The sequence below is a fragment of the Ptychodera flava genome, chromosome 10 (genome assembly GCF_041260155.1).
Source record: "Ptychodera flava strain L36383 chromosome 10, AS_Pfla_20210202, whole genome shotgun sequence".
NCBI lineage: Eukaryota > Metazoa > Hemichordata > Enteropneusta > Ptychoderidae > Ptychodera > Ptychodera flava.
Genome location: NC_091937.1, coordinates 35,025,048 through 35,051,488, shown reverse-complemented (window position 1 = coordinate 35,051,488; position 26,441 = coordinate 35,025,048). Strand labels below are relative to the sequence as shown.

At 35.7% G+C, this 26,441-nt stretch overlaps 1 protein-coding gene across 1 annotated transcript; it reads right to left on the bottom strand.

Annotated features, from left to right (window-relative positions):
• Nucleotides 1-4,079: 4,079 nt before the first annotated feature.
• Nucleotides 4,080-26,424, bottom strand: LOC139142629 (translocation protein SEC63 homolog). Its single transcript, XM_070712672.1, has 20 exons — nt 26,249-26,424; nt 22,421-22,526; nt 20,616-20,730; nt 19,855-19,967; nt 17,151-17,212; nt 16,970-17,028; nt 16,546-16,596; nt 15,663-15,774; nt 14,861-14,955; nt 14,180-14,321; nt 13,518-13,610; nt 12,197-12,345; nt 10,163-10,307; nt 9,674-9,756; nt 8,973-9,032; nt 8,444-8,584; nt 7,612-7,892; nt 7,089-7,187; nt 6,561-6,665; nt 4,080-5,695 (listed from the first exon to the last, which is right to left on the bottom strand). Exons 1-18 carry the CDS (start codon nt 26,370-26,372, stop codon nt 7,184-7,186), a joined length of 1,935 nt encoding a protein of 644 aa, XP_070568773.1. The 5' UTR covers nt 26,373-26,424; the 3' UTR covers nt 4,080-5,695; nt 6,561-6,665; nt 7,089-7,183.
• Between the last annotated feature and the right edge of the window lie 17 nt (nt 26,425-26,441).

Sequence of the window (26,441 nt, the reverse complement as noted above, 5' to 3'; positions counted from 1 at the left end):
ACGGAAAAATTGGGCCGATTTTGGCAACTTTGACCGCTCCAGCGCAGCTATTTTATGGTCAGGTGCCAAATAACGCCCCCACACGGCCGAGAACTCGACTCAGCTTCCTCGACGGTACAGCATTATCTGAAGCTATCTCCTCAACCTGAAGTTACACATCCCGAACACTAATTTTTTCTCAAGTATCTTTCTCATCTTAATCTAAAGTTCAACAAGCATGGCTGCATGTAAGAAAAATAAAAAGGTACTACGTTACTTACGGAATATCTGTGTGGTTAACCGACACAATGGAAATACCCTACACTAGTTGGTTTTCAGGTGTAGGGTACCGTAGTGTTTTAACGATGGAGGTACCCTATACGTGGTTGTTAGATATAGATTACCGCAGTGTTTAAGCAATGGAGCTACCTTATACATGGTTTTCGTTAGAATAACATTTGCACCGTGACCCCAAAATTATATTCTTGATTTTGAAAGAGTATTTTTGAAATATTCATTGAGGAAAGCTTGAGCAAAAGTTTTAGTCTTTTATTGAGCCGCACACTACCTTAAAGTTTACCTGCCTCTTTAGGCTTTTTACCCAATAATCGACCTGGTGGCCGGCTTTATGTTGGAAAAAGATCAATTACATGCTTGAATTACAGCTTGACCTACAAAGCGACTTTAATTCTTTGAATTTCAAAAGAAATAACGGGAAGATACGGCCGATTTTGGCAACTTTACGACATATTAATAGCTCACGTGTGTGTTACTTTCTTTCTAGAAGACATTTAGCGACGAAACAGCCGGACATCGGCTCAATATTTCCCCCAAATTAATGCGGAGCAAAAACAGCAAAGCATTTCATACGTAAAAGTCTTTTACATGTAATTGTTTCAAAATTATGCAGGTTGATCAGTAACCATCTCTGCAGGTTTGTCCACCCCCATGGCCTGTTGTCTTTGTCAGTGTCTCAGCGCAGCTTCAAGGCAGAGAGCTGCCCTCTTAGATACATGAATGCGCAGAGAACTCATTTTAATCTCAGACCATGAATTCCCGCCACACTGATTTACTACCTTCACCTGTGATGTGTAGAGTACACTATGCTGTGACGTAAGGAGTACCCCATGAAGGCTTTGATGTATCGAGTAAACAATATAGGTTTTGATGTAGGTTATGAAAATTTATTGTATTTAGCACCTCTTGCCCATGACATGATTGGAACTAATCTGGGATAATTGGATTTTCATACTTTTCAAATTTCTCAAAAATTTTAATTGCCTTATCGCTGAATGTCTCAGTATTACAAATTACTCATAAAAAGAAGCGTGTAACGTAAAAAGAAAAGCAGATGAGCTGACATTTGAAGATTTTAAAGACATTACTTCACCATCCAATTATCCCAAATTAGTTTCAATCGTGTTCATATACAAGGAGGGTATAAGGTAAGTAATATTCATGTAACATGAAAATACACGTGCAAGCGTAAGCATAGATAGTTTTACTAAGAAAAAGTTATACAAAAGCACAGAAAAAAGGAAACAAATAACAGAACAGGATAAAAGGTAAAACCTCTGTGATACAAGGTTGGAACATAAAGACTATACCAAAACTGTTTTAAACAAACTTGTAAAAACTATAAAAAAGAATATCAAAGTAAGATCATAACTCCGTTTCGAGATGCAGCGTCAAATAACTCGGCTGACTTTTGGTCTATTTTGAAAAAAAAAACCTTACAACTCGCAAATAAATCGCAAAGGGAACCCTAGCAACGATATATCTGTACAGTCCTAAAAAATGCTGTTAACTCCTTACACTGGTTCAGAGAATGTCATGATATCCCCGTACAGTCCTAAAATTGTTTTACCTCTTTATACCGGTACAAAGAATGCTAGATGTCATTACAGGTGATGTAGAGTTCCGACGCTTTGTAGAAGTGGAATTATCTCTTACAAGACGAGGTCGTTGAATTGAAAATGTAAATGATATTGATATAGATAATATTTCAAATGTTCCAATTACAGAGCAAGAAATTATGTAGATTCAAGCAAGGTAAGGCCCAAGCACAGGTGCTTCCAGCGTTGCTTGGATAGTTGATCAAAAACCTGGTATCGAACTGTGAGGCTGAAGGCCGAACCACAGTCACCTGTGATCTATTCAGCTCTGGGCCTATATGCCCCATAGACGTGTGTACATATGCCTGAGAGGAAGACCTCTCAGGCATATGTACACACGACTAGGGGCGCATAGGCCCAGAGCTGAATAGATCACTGGTGACTGTGGCAGAACCTCGGTAGTAGTAGTAGTATACAGAATAGAATACGGCCTTCTGCCTGCCAGCACCTGTAGGCCCCAGGCTCCAATGGAATTCTGAATGAATTCTACAAGAATTCAGCCGATGTTATTTTACTGCTATTAGAAGAATTATGCAATTTCATCTTTAAGACTGGAAACTTCCCTTCAGAATGGTCTATAGCTATTGTCATATGATTATTCAAAAAGGGCGACGGATCCGATGTAAATAATTAGAGAGGAATTTCTCTTCTTAATGTTTTAGGAAATATATTTAAATCTGTTTCAAATAATAGATTGACCAAATGGTCAGATACAACAAATATTTTTACAGACTGTCAGCCTGACTTTCGCAGAATCATGATATACTGTTGAAAACGTGCATTCAATAATTCAAAAATATCTGGGCGTAAGAGGTGGAAAATTATATTGCCTTTTGGTAGATATTTCTAGAGCTTTTGACAGAGTCAATCACTCACTAAACTGTTACTTTATAAACTACTTTGTTTGGGAGTAAACAGTAAAATGTGTCATTTACTACACTCAATGTATACAAATATTGAGTTATGCAGTAGAGCAGGTAATACGATTATAAAGGCATTGATTGCAATCCCTGGGATCACCTTTGTTCTAGTCTGTAAGAGGATTATGGAGAGGTGTGATAGCCTTTTGTTTTCCACTGAAATTGTAATCTGGTGGGTATATTTTCTGATGAGACAATCTGGTGCCAACACAGGCAGATGTGAGGGCAAGGGTGCATTTTAAGCCCTCTCTTATTCAATTTCTTCATAAAGGTACTTACCTCATTGTTGATGTCTTCTGGTCAAATACATGAAGGTATACAGCTCAAGACATGCATAATCTTTTTGCTTTACTGTATGCAAATGACATAGTCATTTTTTCTGACTCAGTCGCAAACTGAAAGAATCTTATTGATATATATTGTGTAATTTCGGTTTTGATGAATGGAGTACCCAATACATGCTTATTTGTATGGAGAACTACATGATATATGCTATGATGTATGGGGCACTCTAGATACTGTATGCTTTGATGTGTGGAGTACCCCATATAGGCTTTGATGTGTGGAGTACCCCATATAGGCTTTGATGTACATATGTAGTAGCCGATATATTATTTGATGTACCAGTATCTGGAGTACCCCATGTATGTTTTAATATATGGAATACTCAATGAAGGCTTTGATGTATGGAGTACCCAGTACATGCTGTGATTCATTGCGAACTCCATGTATGCTTTTGATGCATGGAGCACTCAATATATTCTCTATGTTTTGATGTGTGGAATACCCCATAGGATTTGATATATGGCGTACCTGATGTAGGTTTGATGTATTGAGTACCCCATATATGCTTTGATATATGGAATACCCCATGTAGGTTTTGATGTATGGAGTACCCCATGTATACTTTGCTCTCTGGAGTACCCCTTATGTGCTTTGATGTATGGAGTACCCAATACATGCTTTGATGTATGGAGTACCCCATGTATGCTTTGATGTATGGAATACCCCATATATGATAAGATATATGGAATACCCCATATATGATAAGATATATGGAATACCCCATATATGATGAGATATATGGATTACCCCATATATGATGAGATATATAGAATACCCCATATAGGTTTTGATGTATGGAGTACCCCATGTATACTATGCTCTCTGGAGTACCCCATATGTGCTTTGATATATGATGTATGTACATCAGTATGTATTTGCAAATACCTTAGACAGTTGTCTTTATGTGAGCAATAAACAAGAGGCTGGTGTACAACATTGCTTGTAGTCAGACTTTCAGAAATAGTAGTTGATCAGTTTATTATATAAACACAAAATCCACTGTTTGAAATAACGGAGATACAAGGAATGGAAAATGCTATTCCGTAAAAGTTATAATTCATTCATAAGATTAAATCAAACTTGTCAAAGTGATTACTGGCTCATTGTGGCAACTACACACTCATGTGTCATTTGATTTCGACAAAATTGTAAATTGTTTACATCTACAGAACATATTTCTAAACTAAATATCAATGACAATGTTTTACATATTTCAATAATGGCCAAAACTGATCAGTTCTTCACATTTATTACAATCAAAATACTCTTCAGGACATAAAATAGCCTCACTTATAAACTTTAAAATTAAATTGAAATTATCGGCAGTAACAGATCATTGCACTGTACGTAAAAAGTGGAGTCTTATCTGATGAGTAACTTGTTCAATTAAAACTTAAAAATTTTCCTTTGTTGACTAGATACATCCTTATACCCACTTGAATGAAACTTAACCTAAACCTGTCAAGATGTAAATTGATTGGTAACTCATTGTTTTCCAAAGAATTCATGTATAATAATGCCATCATGGTTTTTCAGTAATCAGAAAGCTAAATCACAGTTTTTAAATAAAAATCTGAAAATTGTATGAGGTAAAATACAATTAATGTTGCTGGTTTTTCTATTTGTCAGATTTCTTCAAAGGTAGCCAATTATCCAATACACTGTTCCATGTACCAAGTTAATTTTTAGGAATCCCCAGTTACCAACAAGTTCATGGGTCTTTGCAACATTGGCTGTTCACAATACATTATTCACAATGAGATTTTAAGAAAACAATATCATTATTGTGAACTGGTTTTATGAATAAGGTATGTGAAAGTGTACTTTTACTTGCTCAATGTACAAGTTCCTTGATGTTACAGAAAGCATAAACAGTAAATTAGAGAGAGAGAGATACTGATGGAGATAACAAGATAAACAAGGTCATGACAAAGTTGAAATTTTCTGGTAATGTTCCTTTCAACGACAGCAAATCATACAAAATTCCAAAGTTTGCTAATTAAAAGATAAAACAGCATTTCTCTGCTGTTGGCAATGAAGTCGAAAGTCCATACACATCACCTCAATTATGAATTTGTTTATGTATTACTAATATATATTTTAATATATTTATTTCCTGAACTGGACCATCAGATAGTCCTGCGCTACCACTAATGTTAGTGTATTTAACATTGAACACAATGACAGAAAAATACAGTACAATGAGCTATAAATAGGATTTTTGAAACAGAATTGAATGGTAACTTTGACAACTGTGATGTTATAAATACACAAATACAAATACAAAGTAAGGCCAACTCATATATCAATAGTATTTTCCATTCCTAGTAACACACAGTGTGTCCATGACATCAAAGTGTTTTTATCATTTAGCCATTAAAAGTTCAATGGAGCCAGCTATTATCAAAGCCATGCCTGTCTTTTTTAGTCCTGGTCACTTTCTTCATCATCAGTGGTGTAGTCAAATTCATCGCTGTCATTTTTATTCTCCTCTTCATCTGAAATATCCCACTGAGGATGCGTCTCTTCCACAGCCTTGGCTTCTTTAACATCAAGCTATTAGCAGAAACAATAATACTGTTAGCAAAGCTATTAGCAGAAACATCAACACAGTTAGCAAAGCTATTAGCAGAAACATCAATACAGTTAGCAAAGCTATTAGCAGAAACATCAATACAGTTAGCAAAGCTATTAGCAGAAACATCAATACAGTTAGCAAAGCAAAGCTATTAGCAGAAACAACAATACAGTTAGCAAAGCTATTAGCAGAAACATCAATACAGTTAGCAAAGCTATTAGCAGAAACATCAATACAGTTAGGAAAGCTATTAGCAGAAACATTGATGCGGTAGCAAAGGTATTAGCAGCTATTAGCAGAAACATCAATACAGTTAGCAAAGCTATTAGCAGAAACATCAATACAGTTAGCAAAGCTATTAGCAGAAACATCAATACAGTTAGCAAAGCAAAGCTATTAGCAGAAACAACAATACAGTTAGCAAAGCTATTAGCAGAAACATCAATACAGTTAGCAAAGCTATTAGCAGAAACATCAATACAGTTAGGAAAGCTATTAGCAGAAACATTGATGCGGTAGCAAAGGTATTAGCAGCTATTAGCAGAAACAATAATACTGTTAGCAAAGCTATTAGCAGAAACATCAACACAGTTAACAAAGCTATTAGCAGAAACATCAATACAGTTAGCAAAGCTATTAGCAGAAACATCAATACAGTTAGCAAAGCTATTAGCAGAAACATCAATACAGTTAGCAAAACTATTAGCTGACACTTGATAAAGTTACCAAAGCTGTGAGCAGAAACATTGACACAGTTGGAGAAGCTCTGTAGGAGCTTGGAAAAGTTTATAATTGATAGTCTGACGTAGTGTCATGTTCTGTGAAGATGTGAATGTGACTCACCTTGATTGGTTTGCTAACATCTAAATCCAAATAGGAATCTGATCGGAGCCACACTTGATAGTGATATTCTCCTGGTTTCGTTGGTGCTTGGAACTTTATCTGAGTCTGAAAAATTTCACACAAAGAATCAAAAACATGTGCAATTAATTCAGGGATTCACTGCATACTGCTCTAAGAAATTCAAACTATGAGCTTCTAATAAATAAATACACAGTATTTCAGGGGCATTTCACATTTCTACAGCATCACAATAGGCCTGCTATATCCTGTAATTATGACACTTATTAGAATCGCTGCTTGCACATGAAAGTAATTGTAAATAGTCTTTCAAATTAGCCTCATTCAGCCCAACCCAATCTTATCTTATCTTTGGACTTCTCTCTAGCACTGCGATGGCTGTTTTGTAGTTCAACCGCCACACAGAAGACAGTGAATAGGTCAGCTAACTATTGATAAGAGAGAGGGTAATTTTTTGATATCAACTGAATTCGTGGAGGCAGCAGTTTGATAAGATTTGTCATTTCCTACCTCTTCTTCATCTCTCAGTGTGCAAATCTGTGTTGGTGTTGTTAATAAAACACGTTTCTTTTTCTCAGCAATGTAAAGCCACCACCATTCTTGTTTCACCTGGTAATGTAAATACATTGAACAAACACTTTTATATTCTTTTACCCGTTTCAATTCACTGACACTCACTACCATACATCAAATTTTTGCAGTTTAAAAAAAATTAGTTTCTTGACTACTGTTTCAAAGCAACAATGACAAATACTGCAACTAAGGTGACATAAAACAGGTGCGTTCTCATTTCATTTCCGAGGAATTGACATTATTCTGTAAAACAATATCTTCGATCGGTATGGCTTTCAAGACAATGTTTCCATGCTTGTTCCTTGAAACTGTAATTTGTCTGTCTCATGGAGTGGGCATGCAATGCTCAGCAGGAAAAACATTTTATTCTACAACACATTGGATTGTATAATAGACTCTGAAAAAAAACTTTTATTATGTCCACACAGTTCTTGCTCTTGCTCTATCTTGGAAAACTCACCTCTGGAAAAATGGACAATGTACTTCATGGGTGATTTTGGACTTTGTTTCAAGAACTTTTTCTCTCCTGGTGATATTAGCTTGCAAGCCATCCCAATCGTCTTCTTCATCATCAGAGACACTGCCGTCATCAGCTGGCTGCACTTGGTCATCTTCACTGTCACTAGATCTGTCACTATGTTTATGTGGGTTGTCGTCACTATCACTCTCACCATCACTGTGTCTAGTACTTTCTTTATCAGATTCTTCATGTTGTTCTTTCTCACCGACTTCCTGAACTCTCTGAAGACGTAACAAATCTAACAGACTTAGAAATGTCTTTCTATCAAATGTCAACTGTCATATCTTTGATCACCAGTTGTAATCCATACTATTTTGCTCATTGTCATCACTTTCCTTGTTTATTTTACACACCAGTTAACTTTTTGCACCTTACACATACTTTTTCATAGCAAACTGAGTTGTTAGCATTTTTCTTCACTAATTCACATTTACTAGTATCTGATGAAGGAGATTTCTAGTCTAGGAAACTTCACATTGACATTGGGCGGGTTGATTACTGTGCACGACCAAAGCCCTGAATTTGAAGATCAACATAGCTTAGCAAATTATGCCACACTGTGTGACCGAGTTTGAAAGTGAATAATTTGCATGTACAAACTTGGCTACTGGATAAATGACCTTGTGTCACCTCAACCACTTTGATAGTCTTGGCACATCCATACAATCCAATTTAGAGAGTCTCAACACAAGAGTACTTCAAAAGGACATTTTTGTTTCTTTTCCTTGGGACAAAATCCAGAATACAGATAAGCTGAATTTTTTTCACTCACCTGATTGGTTTTGGTCGGTTGTTGTTTCTTTGTAACTTTTTTCTGAGGTTGGGGTTTACCTTTCTTTGGTTTGTTCTTCTTTCCTTTTCTTTGTTTTTCCCAAACTTTGGGTTTGTTTTTAGTCGGTTTTGGAGAATCAGTCTGAAATCATCAAGTCAGTTGACAGAACAGAACTAAGAATTCAGGTTCTTGATAATGCAGGATGTATTTCAGACTGTGTGACATCTGACTGGTATGTACGACCTTTTGTTTTTTGCCCTTTGTGGCATTGCATCATGAAATTATTCTTGAAAAGGTGTTGATATAAATGAACTATTGATTACATGTATCTCAGTATCAGTGAAAACCATTAAAATTGATCATAAAGATAAATATCAGTCCTGTGGTTACCAATTGTACCTGACATTAAACGAAGGACATTCAGTGTTAAGGGAAATAAACAGATGGATCTCAATGCAGACTAAAGGTAACAGAGTCAGTTTATGCTCAACATGGGAATTATCTTTACCAGACATAATTGACATCTTACCCTGTCCAGTTCCTCTTCCTCAACTATTCCAGAATCTCCACTTTCTTGTTCAAATAACGACTGAAAAAGGCAATAAGTTTCTTCAGGTGAAGTCATGAATATCAGCATGAAAATCAAGAAACTAATGCAATGAAAATGGTACACTCAGGTTTGACTTTACAAAAACACTCTCAGGTCAAATCAGTAAAATAACCCTGTTTGTGCTCAAAAGTGAATATCATGTTTGTGTCTTCCAGGTCTTTCATATAGTACTTAGTGATTTTAAAGGTTTCATATAGTACTTAGTGATTTTAAAGGTTTCAACCAACTTAACTCAATAGTTTGATAGTGACAGGTTAATCTTACAAGGAATGGGTTAGATCAGTACCATGCATGGTATAGCCTGCACAGACACATGTGTTGTAAAAATTATTTTAAAATAACCGTACAAGACACACTTTATATAAGTTAACAGTCAGTTGGTCCTATCAACAAATGCCTGTTCAAACATACTGACTCATATCCCATGTCAACGAAAGAGACTGATTGAAAGATTCTACTGGAATTTCTGTTCTTAGTTCTACAATGGTGAGTTTACAGATCAAAATAGCAACCACTAGCACTCTTCTCATTATAACAGCTAAAGCACAATACATGTACACTATCAATGGAGTGAATTAGTGAATGACGATATTTTTGGCACAATACACTACAGTACTTACTTCCAAGGTATTTCTTTTCAGAGTGACAGTGACAGTAACAATATCACCAGCATGAATATGGCCACCATCAATATCATCCAAAACTAAAATACAAATCAAAATACTGATGATCAATGAAGTTTGTTTTGAAAAAAGAAAACATTTATTGAGGTATTTATACTGGTGACTATAATGTAATAACTGCTTCATAATCTAATCACTCTTGGTTTCCAGTGAACAGGTGTAAAGTGACAATTGATAACAATTGATTTGGGCCAAACTATGGTTCTGAAAGAAACTACTTTTCTGATAGCTTTCAAATATGTCGTAAAACTTAAATCAGTTCTGATGATTTTTACATACACAAATTTTACCCTAGTTTAAAGAAATGTGGGTCAGGGCGATATGTGATGGCGCCCCCAACTTTCTGTAAACCGGTCAAAAATCACCATTGATAACAATGGGATTGGGCAAAACCATGGTGGTGAAAGGGTGAAATGATGACTATACCTTCTGTCTTGACTTCCATGTCTATGTATGGCATAGCAGATAGCACGTTGATGACATCATCATACTTTTCTTCAAGATTTCTCAATAATGCTTTTCTGTCAATCTCTTTCATAGCGGCCAAAGATCGCAGGCTTCGTATATTCCTCTGTGATGTTAATTAGAGAACAACATTCAGCACAGAATGTACATTGAACAGTTCATATTTGATGATGATATAAAATACTATGGGCAATGTAAGAACACTATGGACAGAGTTCTTCAGATGATGAAAGTAAATATCGTATCTGGTGAATAATATTTGTCGGCAAAACTGACCATCCATCTGTTATCTTTTTATTATGTGAATTCAATCTCAGTTCAGAAGTCCAAAAATATCAATCTTGAAATTTTACAGTCTATATTTCCATTGCAAAGTCTCCACATCATCATAGTATTATCGGTACACCAGAATCCTTTGTGAACAGATAGCCACATATAATAAACTGCAAATGTTGTGAATGACTAAATGTATCCAACTTATTGCTGTTTGTTTATTTGTTTGTTTGTTTGGTCATGCTAGAGTCCTACACAGGAACTGAGTGAGGAGAGCCAGTCAACTCTATTTAACTAGGGCTGACAGTTGAATATGGTACTACCAGGCAAAAATTTATAGTGAATAGATTTTTGACAGTGGGAATTGAACAATGATCTTTGCAACACCTTGAGGACAAAATATCTGCAGTATTTCAGAACGCTGACATGCTAATAGAGAGCTGTTTTCATGGCAGTTAGATGCAATCTGACATGTGGAACTTGAATTCCCTTATTAGTAACAGAATGACACAAGACAATCAAAGGTTTTGTGGAGTCAAATCTCAACCTAAACAAAAGCCACAGTCTTCCATCTCTACTTCTCACATGAAATTTTGTTTATTTTAAATATTTGAAAGTTTTTACAAATTTATTTTGTTTGTTTTTGGGTAGAGTTGATAAACAGCTTAACTCTGGGTCTAAGTCTAATCTTTAAGTCTAAAAGATGAAATAAGAGTACAGCAAAGAGTTGGCACTGTTGCCAAGGCAATGATCAAAGAAACTACTGTATCATAGTAAAGAATGTGAATTTACATTAGGGGAATCAAGCAGCTGAAATGAAGTGCTCTTTCTTTTAAGAGACTAAACCCAGAATTTGAATCAACCATGGTACAAACAAAACCATGTGCACAGACAGGTATAGAAATACACGTAAGTTTGTTCGCACTTGCACACATGCGTTTGTCTGTACCGTAATCATGTGATCCCTTGGGCATACTGAGTATGTAAAAACTGTGTGCATCTTTTTTATTCCGGAGTAGAACCATTGCTATTATATGATGTAGATTTCTGTCTTGTAGACAAATATGTAATATAACCCATCACTTGCATTAAAAGCTTAATTTGAATTCTTTTCACAAAGCCATTATAGTGAATAACAAGTTTGGGGTCAATTTCATTGTCACATCAACCTGTGATGAATGTCACAGACAATACTGGAAATTTACAGGACATTACTGACGTTGGCAGCAGAATTGTGCATTAAATAGTTCGGGCTGCAATTCAAAATGATATCACTCTTTTTACACAATTTCTTTCATGATCATAAGATTGTTGGTCAACATTTGCATATACATTGCAGGAGACTGTTATTCTTTATGACACCAGCTTCAATGAAAAGTTTGAAGACTTTTCTAACTTGAAATTTCCGAACAAAAAATGTGGAGTATATAACAAAAGATCTGCATGAAATAATATGTGTCATGTTTTATCACGGTAATCATGGTAAATTGTCAAAACCTATCTGCCCACATTGGAAGCACATAGTTACTGGAAGATAAGTAAGCAAATAAACAAGCAGATAAGTAAGTCAGCAAGAAATGAGTAATGAAACATGTAAATATGTAAATAGGTAAGTAAATGAGCAGGTAAGCAATAAATAAATATATAAACAATGGTTGTTTACATGGTTACATTTCATACAAACACAAATACAACAGCTGTTGACATGTTTACGTTTCATACCTTTTTGCTAAAGCAATGTCTGAGCACATCTTCATTGAAGTGTGGTAACTGCAATAACGGTGACGTCTTGAATTCTCTGCTTCTCTGAACAATCATCTGGCTCAGTTTTATACAGTTCTCAAGTGTCTCCAAAGATGGTTCTCTTTGAACTGTAGGTACAGTGAGAAAGAAACTGACACTGGTTTTCATACCAACACAGACTAAAATGTTTGTATGAGTGTTACCTAACTTCGATAAATTGTTTGTCAAATTGGGAAGTTCAAAATTCACCGACTTGAAAACACTGTTGCTTTGGTTGAGGCAAACTCAACAAACTGGGAAATCTTCTGTTTCACTTGACACATGAAGTGATCCGTAATGTTGTGATGATGAAAACCGCACGTGTTAAAATTTTACCGCTCCATACCTATAATGTTCGAATTCCTGTATTCACAAGACCTTAGATGCATATGGCTGACGAGATCTCAAGAATCACGAGAAGGGTGAGATAGGAGTTGGGAGGGGGGGGGGGGGTCAGTGAGTATGTTTGAGTGTTCGTTCTGACATTGTCACATGTTGTCTGTTAGCGTCACTCAAGTTTTGACAGACTGTTGTACCCCATCAATCTCATCTACCATATGTGTCTATTGCAAGTCTGTCTCAGATTTGTTTGCATGAGGTCTGCTAACAATCAATATATTTCACTCTTCCCTATCTTAAAATGTAGTGTTTTGCAGTATGAAGATCAATATCATAGGGAATTACATGTATAAGCAATGTTACTTATGTGACACCATTTCTATGAACTTTGCAAATTGTTCAGGTGTGTAAAATGTGTGTGAAAATTCTGCAAAGTAGTAGTCATTGAGGAATGCTTTCACATTTCACTGCCAAGAAGTTTCATTGAAAAACAAATCACACTCTGACAAGGATCAAAAGACGAGAATTACCTGGCAACATAGTTGTTATTTACTCAGACTGTTTTATTAACCCTTTGAGAGCTGTAATTTTTCCCATCAAAATTTTAGTGCAATATTTTTATGAATTTTTCTGTATTTATTTTGATAGTTTTGGAGGAAATAGACATCACATTTCAATGGCTACAGTTTTTTTATCAAAATTTTAGCAAAAATCTGAAAAAATTTGACTGAGGTATATTTTGTAAAGGTGACAAAAGTTGACTTTGGTGCTCAAAGGGTTAAATGTACACACAATAACAAGTTGACAAACAAAACATAGCTTTGATCGCTTTTAGCCCGATTCACAATTCAACCATCACATATTTGTAACATGTTAATTTGGTTGTTAAAACTATAAACCTTTAATAACAAGAGTGTCTTACCTCTGCCGGCATGGGCATAGAGCACCAATTGTGCAACCACATTTACCATTTCATTGATTAACATTGGACATTTCTTCAAGATATAGTCTTGATCTGAAAATGATCAGTTTTGATTTTTCATCAACAAGAAACTAAGCCATATTACCTGCTAAATTTTAAGATTATGCATTTCAATGTTGATCTGTACAAACTGTAAAACAAAGCCTTGATCCATGTCAACATAAAGGGATGACTGCGTATTGTAACACTGATCTTACATGAGAAAACACAGTGATTACCATTTTCAAAGTTTTGCTGATGACACACAATGTTACGGCAGAATGCACCTCTGGTACAGAGGAATTTCATTTTTCCCCATGGAGATAATGCATGGATGGTGGCCATTTTGAATCTCAAATATCAGTAAACAGCAGATATAGTAATTTGTTTCTCTAGTTTCAAATTTGTGACTCCCAATTTCTATTCTTGATTTTGAAAGAGAATGGCTGAGAGTTTTCTTGAGGAAAGTTTGAGGTGTGAACTTCCTTAACACTGGTAGCAAACTGCCAATCACACAAACTTGGTTACATCCATTATGCATCATTTACACATTTAATGAACAATCATATTGAAAGCAAGAAATACAGTAACTGACATTGGCAGGAAGACACAATAGAAATTACCTTTCTGCAGTGTCTTTGGTGGCAAGTCTCTTTTGTTCAGGTAGGCATGGAGTAGGGCCCTGGCTTTCAATGCATACGGGTAACACATTGGTTTCTCTTTCAGTTTTTCATTCATGCCTGTACCACTTAGCTCTCTTATCAACTGTCAAGAAAAAATCCTGATAAATACAATTGCTGTTTGATCACAGCAAGAATAATTCAACAAAATATAAAACTGCATAAATATCTACTAAAAAGTATTCACATAACTGTTTTATTTCACTTACGGTACTCGCTACCTTAACTAGCTTAAACTGCATGACACTGAAATGCATTGTGGGTAGGAAGTCAACCTCTCACCACAGTTCAAATTTGAGATGGTGATCTTATAAATACTTTTAACACAAAAATAATTGCTGTCATGGCAAAAAGTTCTGTTTATACATGAAACTATCTAAATTCATTCATCTTTCCATTTTTAGGCATTTCTGGCATTTAATTCTTAACTTAACTTTTGCTTCTGTAAACTTATGTGTTTTACGTGTAGGAATCTGCAATTTTGAAAACATGGTCGACAGCCTGAGACTTTTATAACTTATTTAGGTGGCAACATTTAAGGTACCAAGAATTCAAGAGGTCTGAGAAGCAAATATTGCTGTAAGAACAACAGTCGTGTCATTAAAAGTTCAGTATCTTACTTACAGAAGGAACTTCATCATTATCACTGGCCCTGTATTCTATTTCATTATTGTGGGATTTCTCAAACTCCCAGGCTGCTGTCAGAACCATGATGGCACCTGTAATGCAGTTGTTGAGAGAACATTACAACAGCTGCTGGCGCATATGGCACCATTTTTCTCTCATTGATATGCAAAAATAAATATTCATCTGCATTTTCTGCAAGAATTATGAAAATAAAACCTGGTAGTGTTACAATGGATAGTAAAAGTCTCACTAATTCATAAGAATTTATGACTCAGACTATAAGCTGCAACAACAACAGTGGTGCATGCAACAAAATTTGTTCAAATTTCAGGCAGCAGTGTCCAATGTCATAGGCATGCAGCTATATTTAGTAACAAACCTGAAATCGCGATCAGCATTATTCATATGTAAGTCATCTGCTTTCTAAAGTTTGTATATCAGGAAAACGCATGACAGCTAATCTATCTGGACAGTTCAAAAAGCTTCACTTGCCAATTTGTAAGACTGCTTGTACATGAAAGTGTGACGTTCCTGTTGACAAAATAACTTTTTCTTGGAAATGCCTTTATCAATTACATGCAAACTTTGCCAGGAAACGTTGCAACTCTTAGCATACCCACCTGTGTGGGTGCATTCATTTCATCCCACATTGACAGACATTTCTCAGCTCTACAACCATCAAGCAAAGGCTGACAAATGAAATAACAATCATGAGGAAAGTTCTGGCTTCACTCAGTCAGCGCCTACCAGTACATTATATAAGGTGTATTCTTGAAATAAAAAACTTTGTAAAACTTACGTTTTACTGGCATATTATTTGGTGTTTTATGAAAGAAATAGAAGAAAAGTTGTGTTGTATCCAAGAGAATCTGATCAGCACTGAATTTTATGGATCTGTACCACCAAGTACCCTGGAAACAGAAAAACATGAAGTGTAAAGTCAGAAAACTGACAGGTATGGAAACAGACTGTCAATGTTTAATGTTATGTACTGTAGTACATGAGTCAATGCTAAGTTGTCCTCTGTACAGAAGAAATTTGCTTCAGTTCAGTGAGTGATCTCCGTGTGTACAGATCATGGAGAATTGTGGGTAGCCCCACTTACTGTGCATCGGGTATGGACAGACGTGAAACATACAAGTAAAACATGCGACATGTAGTTTTTGGCTGCAATGTTTTGAGCAGAAACAGTTCTGTTTTTCGGAGGGATTGTGCTTCAACAAATATTGTTACAGTTCATTGTTGGGCCTGTGCTTCAACAAACATTGTTACGGTTTATTGTTGACAGGCGGGAGTAATCCTGGTTTTTGGAGAAGCCCAACAATGTCACTATGTAAATAACGCAACGTTGTGTCACTCAAGATAGATTATGCAAATAGCGATTCAAATGTGTCCACAATGTTTACAAAAGCTCCCCAATTTGACATGGGATAGCCACGTGCATTTGTTTTGATTTTTAAAAATCGTGAATTACACGGAAACCATTCCTTATCTTGAACTAGCAACACATCTCAATTCTGGGCCTTACTTTAAGGCGTTTTCTCAGAGAATTTTGAAAATTCGACAGAACAATCATCGATTTGGTATTTATCATCCTTAAGAAACTTCTTCATGGAGTCAGTACACTAGAACTGTTCATGATTTTTCAGAAACCATGACAAAACAAAGTAAGTCACACTTACCACGACAGCAGGCAGTATTACCATGAATGCTATACCATATGCCGCTAAAACCTGGAATGACAGACAATACAAGCAATCTTAACAATGCACAAGTGAAATCAGCAACAACCTAAGTTGGACTCTTTGATTCTACTGTTAGCAAAATCCTCTAAAAATTGTTTTTCATCTGTTTTCCTAAATGATATGCATGTATATAAGAGATGTAGGGAGAAGACAAATTTCATGTGTTTTTTCTGTTGGATGCATTGTCTGCATCATATAACAACAGAAACAATATTCATGTGAAATACAGATGCAACAGAAAACAGAAAATTACTATGACTTGCCCCATATACCACTGCCTTTAATTGTCACTGCACAGCATAAGCATACTAAATTAGGTCATCACTGATGTCAATGTCAGTCAATTGCATTTTAAACTTACCCACATAGAGTTCTGCTTTTCAACAATCCAAGCTGGCAATGCAATACCAAAACTTGTTGCTGCAAATTTCAACAAATATAAAATGTAAGTTTCATTTCATAGTATAAATGTGAAAGACTATAAGTTTGACTGGAATCAAATCTTGACATGGATTTAAGAAATGAAAGGAAATTTAACTCACCTTGAGGACCATCTGGGTTCCCATATTCCTCCCAATTCTTTCTGGATTCTTCATCAGTCAACCTGAACACAAGATATATATCAGTTATTTTTCATCAGTCAACCTAAGGAAAAAGCTACATGTACATTTTATGAACGTATACGTGTAGGTAGTATACAGCACACAATACCATCAAAATCTGACACCCTTTCATGCAACAAACAGTTATTTGAATCAACTCTTTTGAGCAGCTAAAGAAGACCCAGGAATAGACTGGGATGTGTAGGGAAATGAATGGCATGAGGAAGAACTATTGACTGGGATATGGACAAAATAAAGATTCATTGTTGTTCACTGACTCAATTTTCCTTTCCTATCAACTTTTATTAATGCTAGGTCAAGTTTTCTACAGGACATAGATTACACCAATGGGCAATGAAGCATTGAAACAAAAGACAGTAGACAGTGTTGAAAAGACTTCAGATGACAATATGGACACCTAACAACACTACAAATATTAGCTATAACCTCATCTGTATACATTAGAACTTCACTCTATCAAACAGCATGTAGTTTGCACAAAAAGCAAATCTAATTTGGAATTCTAAAGTATTTCCACATATGATTGCATATTCATATCAGTTTAATAGAATCTTGGCACCCAGAAATTGTTAACATAAATCTTCAAGTACGCTATTTTGCCAACACGGTGTATGACAGTCTCATTGAAATGCATACACATGAAATCCTCAGCTTGCAATTGCAATATTAGACAATAATTTTTCATAATATTTCTTCTATTTATATTTTACAAGGGGCTTTCAAATATGATTTGAGAGTATTAATCCTTTCAGTCAATTTTTGTCCCCTATATATAAAAATATCGCAACTATACGGTGTCGCTCACATTTTATCAGAATTGGTACAGTATGGGTACCAAAGATCAACCAGAAAAACAAGAATGACAAAAGCAAGTAAGGTCTGCAACTTAGGTACTGGAGGTAAACTTTAGAAACATGCATACCAACTTCTATAGCAATGGGGCAAGCAGATCCTACATAAATAAGCAAATGTCAACAAAAAATTAGCTAGAGAAGCTTGACAAAAAGAAAAGGTTGGAGGGGGGGGGGGAAAGAGTGGGAAAAATATAAAAGGGATCTTTTAAAAAAGAATGCTACCTCATCAATCTTCTATCCCCTACCCCCTCCTGAATATCAAATGTTCCACCCCTTGGTTGACCATGTTTACATAAGACCAGCTGGCAGTATATTTACAACTTTGGTGATGTTTTAATTAATACTATGAGTGCTATCATTCAAATGTAAACAGCACTTTAATCAGTTACAGATAGTGAAATTCCTTCCACTGTGGGGGGGGGGGGGGGGATTATGACATCTGGAATTATCCTGGATCCAAATTTCTCATCAGTTCTTGTGTGTCTTACATGCAAAAGTTGCAAAAATTGGATTGCAATGAAAAAATTTACCTCAGCTTTGTTTTCAGGATCAAATTTTACTACAAATTGATATTAAACATGACAAAATTATTCACAGCCTTCAAAACTGTCTCACAACAAATCCTTGGTTGGTGTAGGTCATTTAAGGTCATCTAATAACATCCCTTGGGACTTTTGTACCAAATTACAAAGCTATGAGACAAGTAATTTTGAGAACAAGATTTCTTGACCAAATATGACAAAATTGTCTTAAAAATATAAATTTGTATATTTCAGGACAATTTCCACATATCTGACTATTGTCATCCCTGAACATCTGTACACCAAATATAAAAGCTGTCTGTCCAGGGGCTTTAAAATGAAAATATTTTTTATGATTTTTTGACCAAAAATGACAAAAATTGCCCCAAAACAGTAATTTTTCCAATTTTGTCGTAATTTCAACAATTAGAAGGGTAACACCATTGCAAACGTCCAATCCAAATTTGAGAGCAATTGGGCTAGCGGTTTCAGAGAAGAAGAAATTTTACTTAGAATGAGAAAAATAACCAAAAAATTCAGCAAAAATATAAAATTCAAGATATCTTCACGATATTCATCAAACTGATTTTGATCAACCTTAGTAACCTGTATACCAAATATCAAAGCTATCAGATTAGTTATTCTTGAATAAAAAAAATTTTGACCAAAAATTCAGAAAATTGCCCCAAAATTACAAATATGAAAATTTCAATTCAATTTGTATACACTTGACTGAGGTCATCCTGAGGAAAATGTATATCAACTTTCAAAGCAATCAGATGAGTGGTTTCAGAATTAAACATTTTTTGACTAAAAACTGAAAAAATTACCCCAAAAATAGAAACATGCAAATTTCATCCAAAATTTTAAACACCTACTTTAGAATACCTAAAGGAACCTGCACACCAAGTTCCAACCCTATCTGACCAAAGGTTACAGAGTTTTAGCAATTTGCAGGGTTTTTCCTTTTTTCCCCCTCATTTGCATATTTTTGACACTGACAAGTTCATTTGAACAAATTCACATCTCCATCCCTAGGTGCACCTGTACACCAAATACTAAGACAGAAGGTTCTGCCATTTAGCTGTTTTTGACGTGGACGGACATACATACATACATACATACATACATACATACATACATACATACATACATACATAAGTACATACATACATACATACAGACATGCAAATGGATGCAAATGAACAAATGATTTTTCCTAATATGTGTACTAATATGTGTACTCACGCTTCATATGCCTTGGCTATTTTCATAAATGTTAAATGATCGCCACCTTTATCCGGATGGTGTAATTTGCTGAGCTGACGGTATTTCTTTCTGATTTCTGGTGTAGATGCTCCCTGTTAAGTAAGAAGATATCCAAAATAATGCCATCTCGTATCGTCAAAGGAAGAATTGGTCATGTAAGGTCCAATATTTGAAAACGTGTGACAAAGTAGGATTGCTGGTGGACCAGTACACTTGTGAAGTACCTAGTTAGTATGTCCCCTTCCATAGATGAGAAAAGTTTTCCAAAAACAATCCACCTATTATATTCAATATTCTTCTAAACTAAAACTGGACACACTACAAATGACTGCAAATACATGTATTTCATCCCAAATATCATGCAAACATGGGACACTTGGCAGAAATTCAGCTCAGGTAGCGTTTAACACTGACTACTGAGAGCTTGCATGGTAAAATGGTCTTTTTTTTGATAAATTGTCACATTTAATATGTCCTTTCAAGTTTGACCCTATAAATTACTCTGTACCTGTACATGTTTGACCCTATAAATTACTCTTCTTCTGATAGTTTTATGTTGTACAGCTTACCTCATGCCGGGCTGAGAGACAAGACATACTATGTACCATGTACATAAAACATACCTCCTGATTTTATATTCTCTCAATATACTTTAGCCATACAAATGTACATCAAACATACTTCCTGATTTCTATTCTGTCAATATATTCACCTGATCAACGTTCACTCAATATACTCACCCGATCAATTTCTAAAACTTCATAGGGATCAAACTCCACTGTTTCTGTCTTAACTTGTGATGCTTTGTAGGCTAGCACTAAAAACACAGTCCACGCTACCAACAGGAATAATTTCCTACAAATTAATTTAAATAAAGAGATTTTTACTAAAACCATACAAGAAAATTACAAAAGCTTTTCATCATGGACAGTGATCCTTCCCTTTTGATTTCAATCATGTGCTAGAAATTGAAATAACAGCTATAGTTGACAGGATTTTTGGGTACATGTATTAGTTATTAAACATATAATGTATGGGAATACCTGTACATGTATGGGAATACCTGTACATGTATGGGAATACCTGTACATGTACTGGAATACCTGTAAAGGTACAGAAAATACAGGTACAGGTATGGAAATACATGTATGGGAACATATACATGTTCAGGAATATAGGGAATCACCCAGGACTTCCGAGAAAACAAATGGCTTAATTGTCAACATACATGTGTTTACACTTTATGCACATTGTAGATGTACACAATCTGCAACAGTAACATTAACCCTTTGAGCGCCAAAGTCAATTTTTGTCTCCTTTAGAAAATATACTCCAAATTAATCAATTTTTCAGATTTTTGTCAAAATTTTGATAACAAACTGTAGCCAATGAAATGTGATGTCTATTTGGTCCAAAAATATAAAAAAATAACAGAAAAATTGGTAAAAATTGGTAAAAATGTTGCACTAAAATTTTGATGGGAACAATTACAGCACTCAAAGGGTTAACTGGGCTACATGTATGTAATATTTCACTGTCATTGCATGTAACACGTAGAAGATGGGTGAAAATAACTAAGTGCAAATATAAGATATCACCTGGACAGACAAATAGATAGAGAGACAGATAGATAGAGACACAGATTGAAGGATAAGTCCACTGATTCAGGCAATGTCATTATAGTTTTATGTCAGCGTACATTATTGAGAGACATTTAGCAAAGGTCAAATTAATTTTACTTTTACAAATGGGAGATTGTTCCGTAATATTAAACTTTATAAATACATTTATAAAATTACTGAACTGTTTGCCATCATTGGGTGCTCAGTAATTAAATTGAGTTGATGGTCATGGATATTGTTTGTGCAACTCTGAGCATGTTAAGTTTAAACAATAATATATGACAGCTTGGAAAATATCATTGTTTATTGCCTTGCCGAGGGGTGATGCTTATGACTGAAGTGTTGGTGATACTTGGATTAGACATGAGAATATCACCAAGGTTTCAGTTATTAGAACAATCCCTTGTAGTCATGAGAACAATCCCTTGGTCAGGCAACAAACTGTGATATTGCCCACACCATTATATGTTGCTTTTCAATCAAATATTACCTGGGACAGTGATAATGACTGGTCATGAGATACCAACATTGACTGATCAATGGACACTGATACTTAACTGGTCATGGGACACTGATATTGACTTCCATTGGACACTGATACTGAATAGTTATGGGGCACTGATATTGATTGGTCATTGGACTCTGATGACTGGTCATTGGACACTGATAATGACTAGTCAGAGGGCACTGATATTGACTGGCAATTGGACACTGATACTAACTGGTCAACTCCAAAAGTCAGCAAACTGAACTTCTCAGATGTTGAATTCATTTATTAACAGAATATGTAATTCAAAGAATGACAAAAAAGTGTCCAACATTACTGTTACTTTTCATTGGGTTTCCAAAAAATAACAAAAACCTGCTGAAGAGCTCCAATACGTTTGTATGCAGTGCAGCACAAAAACCATTATCTGTCTTACCTGAATTTAATCTTGACATGACCTCTTGGGTCCTTGTTTTTAAGCCGTCCCCTTTTATTCTCACATGGTTCACAGTGGCATAATTTCTTTAATTTTTCTGGATCCTCTGTTATAAATGAAATTACACAAAACATGATTAGAGAAACTGGTCCATAAAGGTAATTCCCTGTACAGCATGTCTATCAGTTTACAAGATAAAAAAGGTTTGAAACCTAGGACACACTTACTGTCTCATATGCATTGTTTTTCTCAATTCTATTTCATTTACTGAAATAATTTCAGACAGAACCTTGACAGAATGGCTCTGGGTCATAAACTGTAGACAATGGCCACATGTACCTGGTCAAAATCTGGACAGAATGGGTACTTGGTCAAAACCAGGACAGAATGCCTACTTGGTCAAGACAATGGCAAAAAAACAATGGAGCAATGCTAGCACAGACAGACTATTTCTCTGTGGCACTGCTTTCATTTCCTCAACTGCGCTTGAAGACATAAAAGGTGATGAATATTTTCAATATCCACCCAAAATGTAAGTATGGTGTTGACTGACACTCATATCACAAACTATTAGGATTACTATTGCTTGAGTTCATGGTTTGTTTTGAAGGTACATGGATAAATATACAAAACAGTCCCAGTACAGCATAATATGGTAAGAGTACTATTTGAACAAAACAACTACATAAATGTTGTAGCATCCCCAGTACTTTTCTAGAAGTTTTCCAGAAAAAATGACACAAAATCACAGTATGATTATCAACAAATTTGCTATGTTCAAAGAATTTGGCAAAAATGCTACAGTGGCAATGAAGTAAGGTCAATGAACTGAGTGACAGACACAAACAACAGCGTGTGCTGATCTCCATTAGAATATGATTGAATTGTCTGATTAGAATGGTTTGTTAGCTTGACCTTCTGGTTGGCATCCGTGTAGAACAACTACTGAGTAATATGAATTAACTCGCAGATGTTCGGAAAGGTTGACTTGCTGAGGGATAAATACAAGTCTTATCAAACACTGATCAGTAGTGAGTTTAACTGATGCAACATTGCTGAGTACATGTAGGTGTACAAAATGAGAATCATACAATTGCCACCATCAACTAAAGGATTACTCTTTGTAATTCCAACTGCATATAAATAAATAAATACAAAAAATTCCAACTGCAGTTTCACACAGACCACACCATTTTGTCCTTCCTCACAATGGGATGTGTCACGGGGCCAAAAGACCCTTTCCTATCAAATATCACAGTCCCTCTGAGTCCAAACATGGAGAGATGAGGTTGTATGCATATTTTTATATCAGATGGATATGGTGGCACAGTATAAATTTCTTCTCTCTTTGATACAGTTATGTTCACCAAAACTACTAGACAGTTCTTTAAATCAATGAAAATTCACTTTGTTTTCAATACACTTATGATATTGTGTTCAAGAATATAAATGATTTTTACACAAGAACAAAAGATGAGAGCAGTGAGCTGGAGTCTAAAGAATAATAAGTTTCATGTTGTATAATACAATGCAATCCTTATGGTCGATCCATTCTGCATGGGTGAGCTGTATTTGAGAATAAGTGAAATACAGTGTTTGTCATTTGAGTTTGGAGTTTCAGTGTTTGGCACACACAGATTTCTTGACTGTGAAGTACAAGTTGTTTTACTCTAACACACAACATCAAACGACATGTCGATTGCCGCATGTTATCTTGTCACACAAAATAAATAAGATTGGCTCAAAGCTTTGCAGTCTCAGTAAGCCCATGCATATGTCTCTGCGTGTCTCTTAGCAAGTCTTAGACAAAATAAAAACATATCTGTGTGACGTTTGACTAACGATTATTGTCATACCTTATGATACATGGTTCTGCGTGGTAGAGCTGTGTGTATTAACCAGTAACATACAGCCCTGCCACGCAGAGCTAAACTTCTCATATTTATCTTGGCGAAGAGAGATATTTTGATTGACAGCATCGACAGTAAAAATGAATGTTTCAGTATGTTTTTGCAGGACCAGTTTAGTAACTCAATCTGTGAAACTACAACTGCATTGCAGTCGTCAACAATAAGTATCACTGGATGTTGATCGACGTTGAATTCATAAGAAGCCATCAAATCTGTAACTGCAATAATTGTAGCCCACCGGCCTAGCCCTACTACTAGTACTAGTATGACCGTGTCCAGCTTTGGCTACCCTGCCTCCCAGCCAGGTGTAGCCAAAGCCGGACACTCTTACCATACTCAAAGGGCTACCGACGGTCCATGCGCCGTGTTGGCTATGAGCGCCAGCTGGAGCCAGTGCTACACAGCCAACACGACAGAAAATGCTGGCGCACAGCCCATGGGCTACAATTATTGCTGCTATCAAAACTGATGAGCCATTGGTCACAACTTACAATGAACTAGAAGCACACCTTGAGCCACGTTTCTGGGTTCAATACACATGTAATTTTGGTCATTTCCATAAAGTACTCCAAATAAAAAATAACTTATCCGCACAAATAAAGCTGCTTGTTGTAAAAATGGTCAGACCTTGCGGCGTGGTTGACCATTATGAGGTAGTATGCTCTGTGAGCTTCCTCCATGGATTGAATGGGCTGCAAAATTTTCAGCCAATCAAATGTCTGAATCTAAAAAAAATACTGTTACTGTCACTTTTTCCAGAGGTAAAAGCACTGCTACAGTGTTTTTATTTTGAAACATTTGGCATGATAATAGAACGTACAGCAATTGTCACATCCTTTGATGTTGTGTGTCAGAGTAAAACAACTTGTACGTTACAGGCAAGGAATCCGTGTGTGCCAAACAATGAAACGCCAAACTCAAAAGATAAGCGCTGTAAGAATCACACTGAAGTTAGCATTAGATTCACACTATTTTAAAATCACTCAAATGTTTCTCGTTCTAAGATCAAATCTTGCCACATCCACTTTGGTGTCACCATCATTGGCGGCGGGCCATATGTTTAATAACCTGGTACCCAATAATTTACATGCTTGGGTTCTTTGGGGTATAGAAAATATCTTCTTGAATAGATTACAGCACAATTTTACAATTATAGAGTTATCTACTTTGTTTGCCAAAATTCGTGACAAAAATCTAAATTACAGCATTCACAACAGTGAATCTGATTGAATGATATAATCAAATTGGTGTGCAGAAGATACATGATATCAATATAATAATTATAGATTTTCATGTTGAAACACTGACAATTAACCTTAAGTTTTTACAGTATTTTGCCATTTCTTGTAATTTTTCTTGAGAAACAGCATATGTGGAAACGAGACACCATTCTTCATCATGCTACATAGACTGTCAGAGGGGACAGTAGTGAAAGCCCTTGTAAAAAGTTGTAGGATGACATGATTGACATGAAAGTGAATCGGATGTTAACAGTAGCCCGACTCTTCATTCATAATTCTCCAAGTCTTCGATTCTGAATTTCTCCTTTCTGCGAAACAGGTCACACTACCCATAGCCACAAAGTGTTGTACCGACTTCCATGTCCCATCCCATATTTGGGGTTTTCACCTACCATCTTTTACTTTGATGTCTCGATATTTAATACATATCAATGCACATGCTCAACGAAATATTAAGCACCGTGAGACAAATTGCCTTAATTTAATGAATGAACAAAACAGTCTATGACGTCACAGGGACTTTGATCAGGTGGACGAAGGAGCAACTATCGTGGATGGAGGTAGCAACCTTAATATATGGACGCAATATTGCATTGCAAGGCTGTGCGAATATTTGCAATAAACAATATGCTTGAAACTTTTCAAATGATATTAATACATCACTGCGACTTTCTTACCTTTCTTTTCCTTTGGAGGCCATAATAAATAAGTTAACGGTATGAGAACTAAGGCATAAACAGAAACGACAAAATACAGAAAAGCTCCGCCAGACTCGTCATACACAAATTGAGCTCTGGCCATTTTGCTCCACGCTTACTTGTCTTGGAGAAATACACTACGTACTATGGCGGAAATGGTATTTCTGTTTAG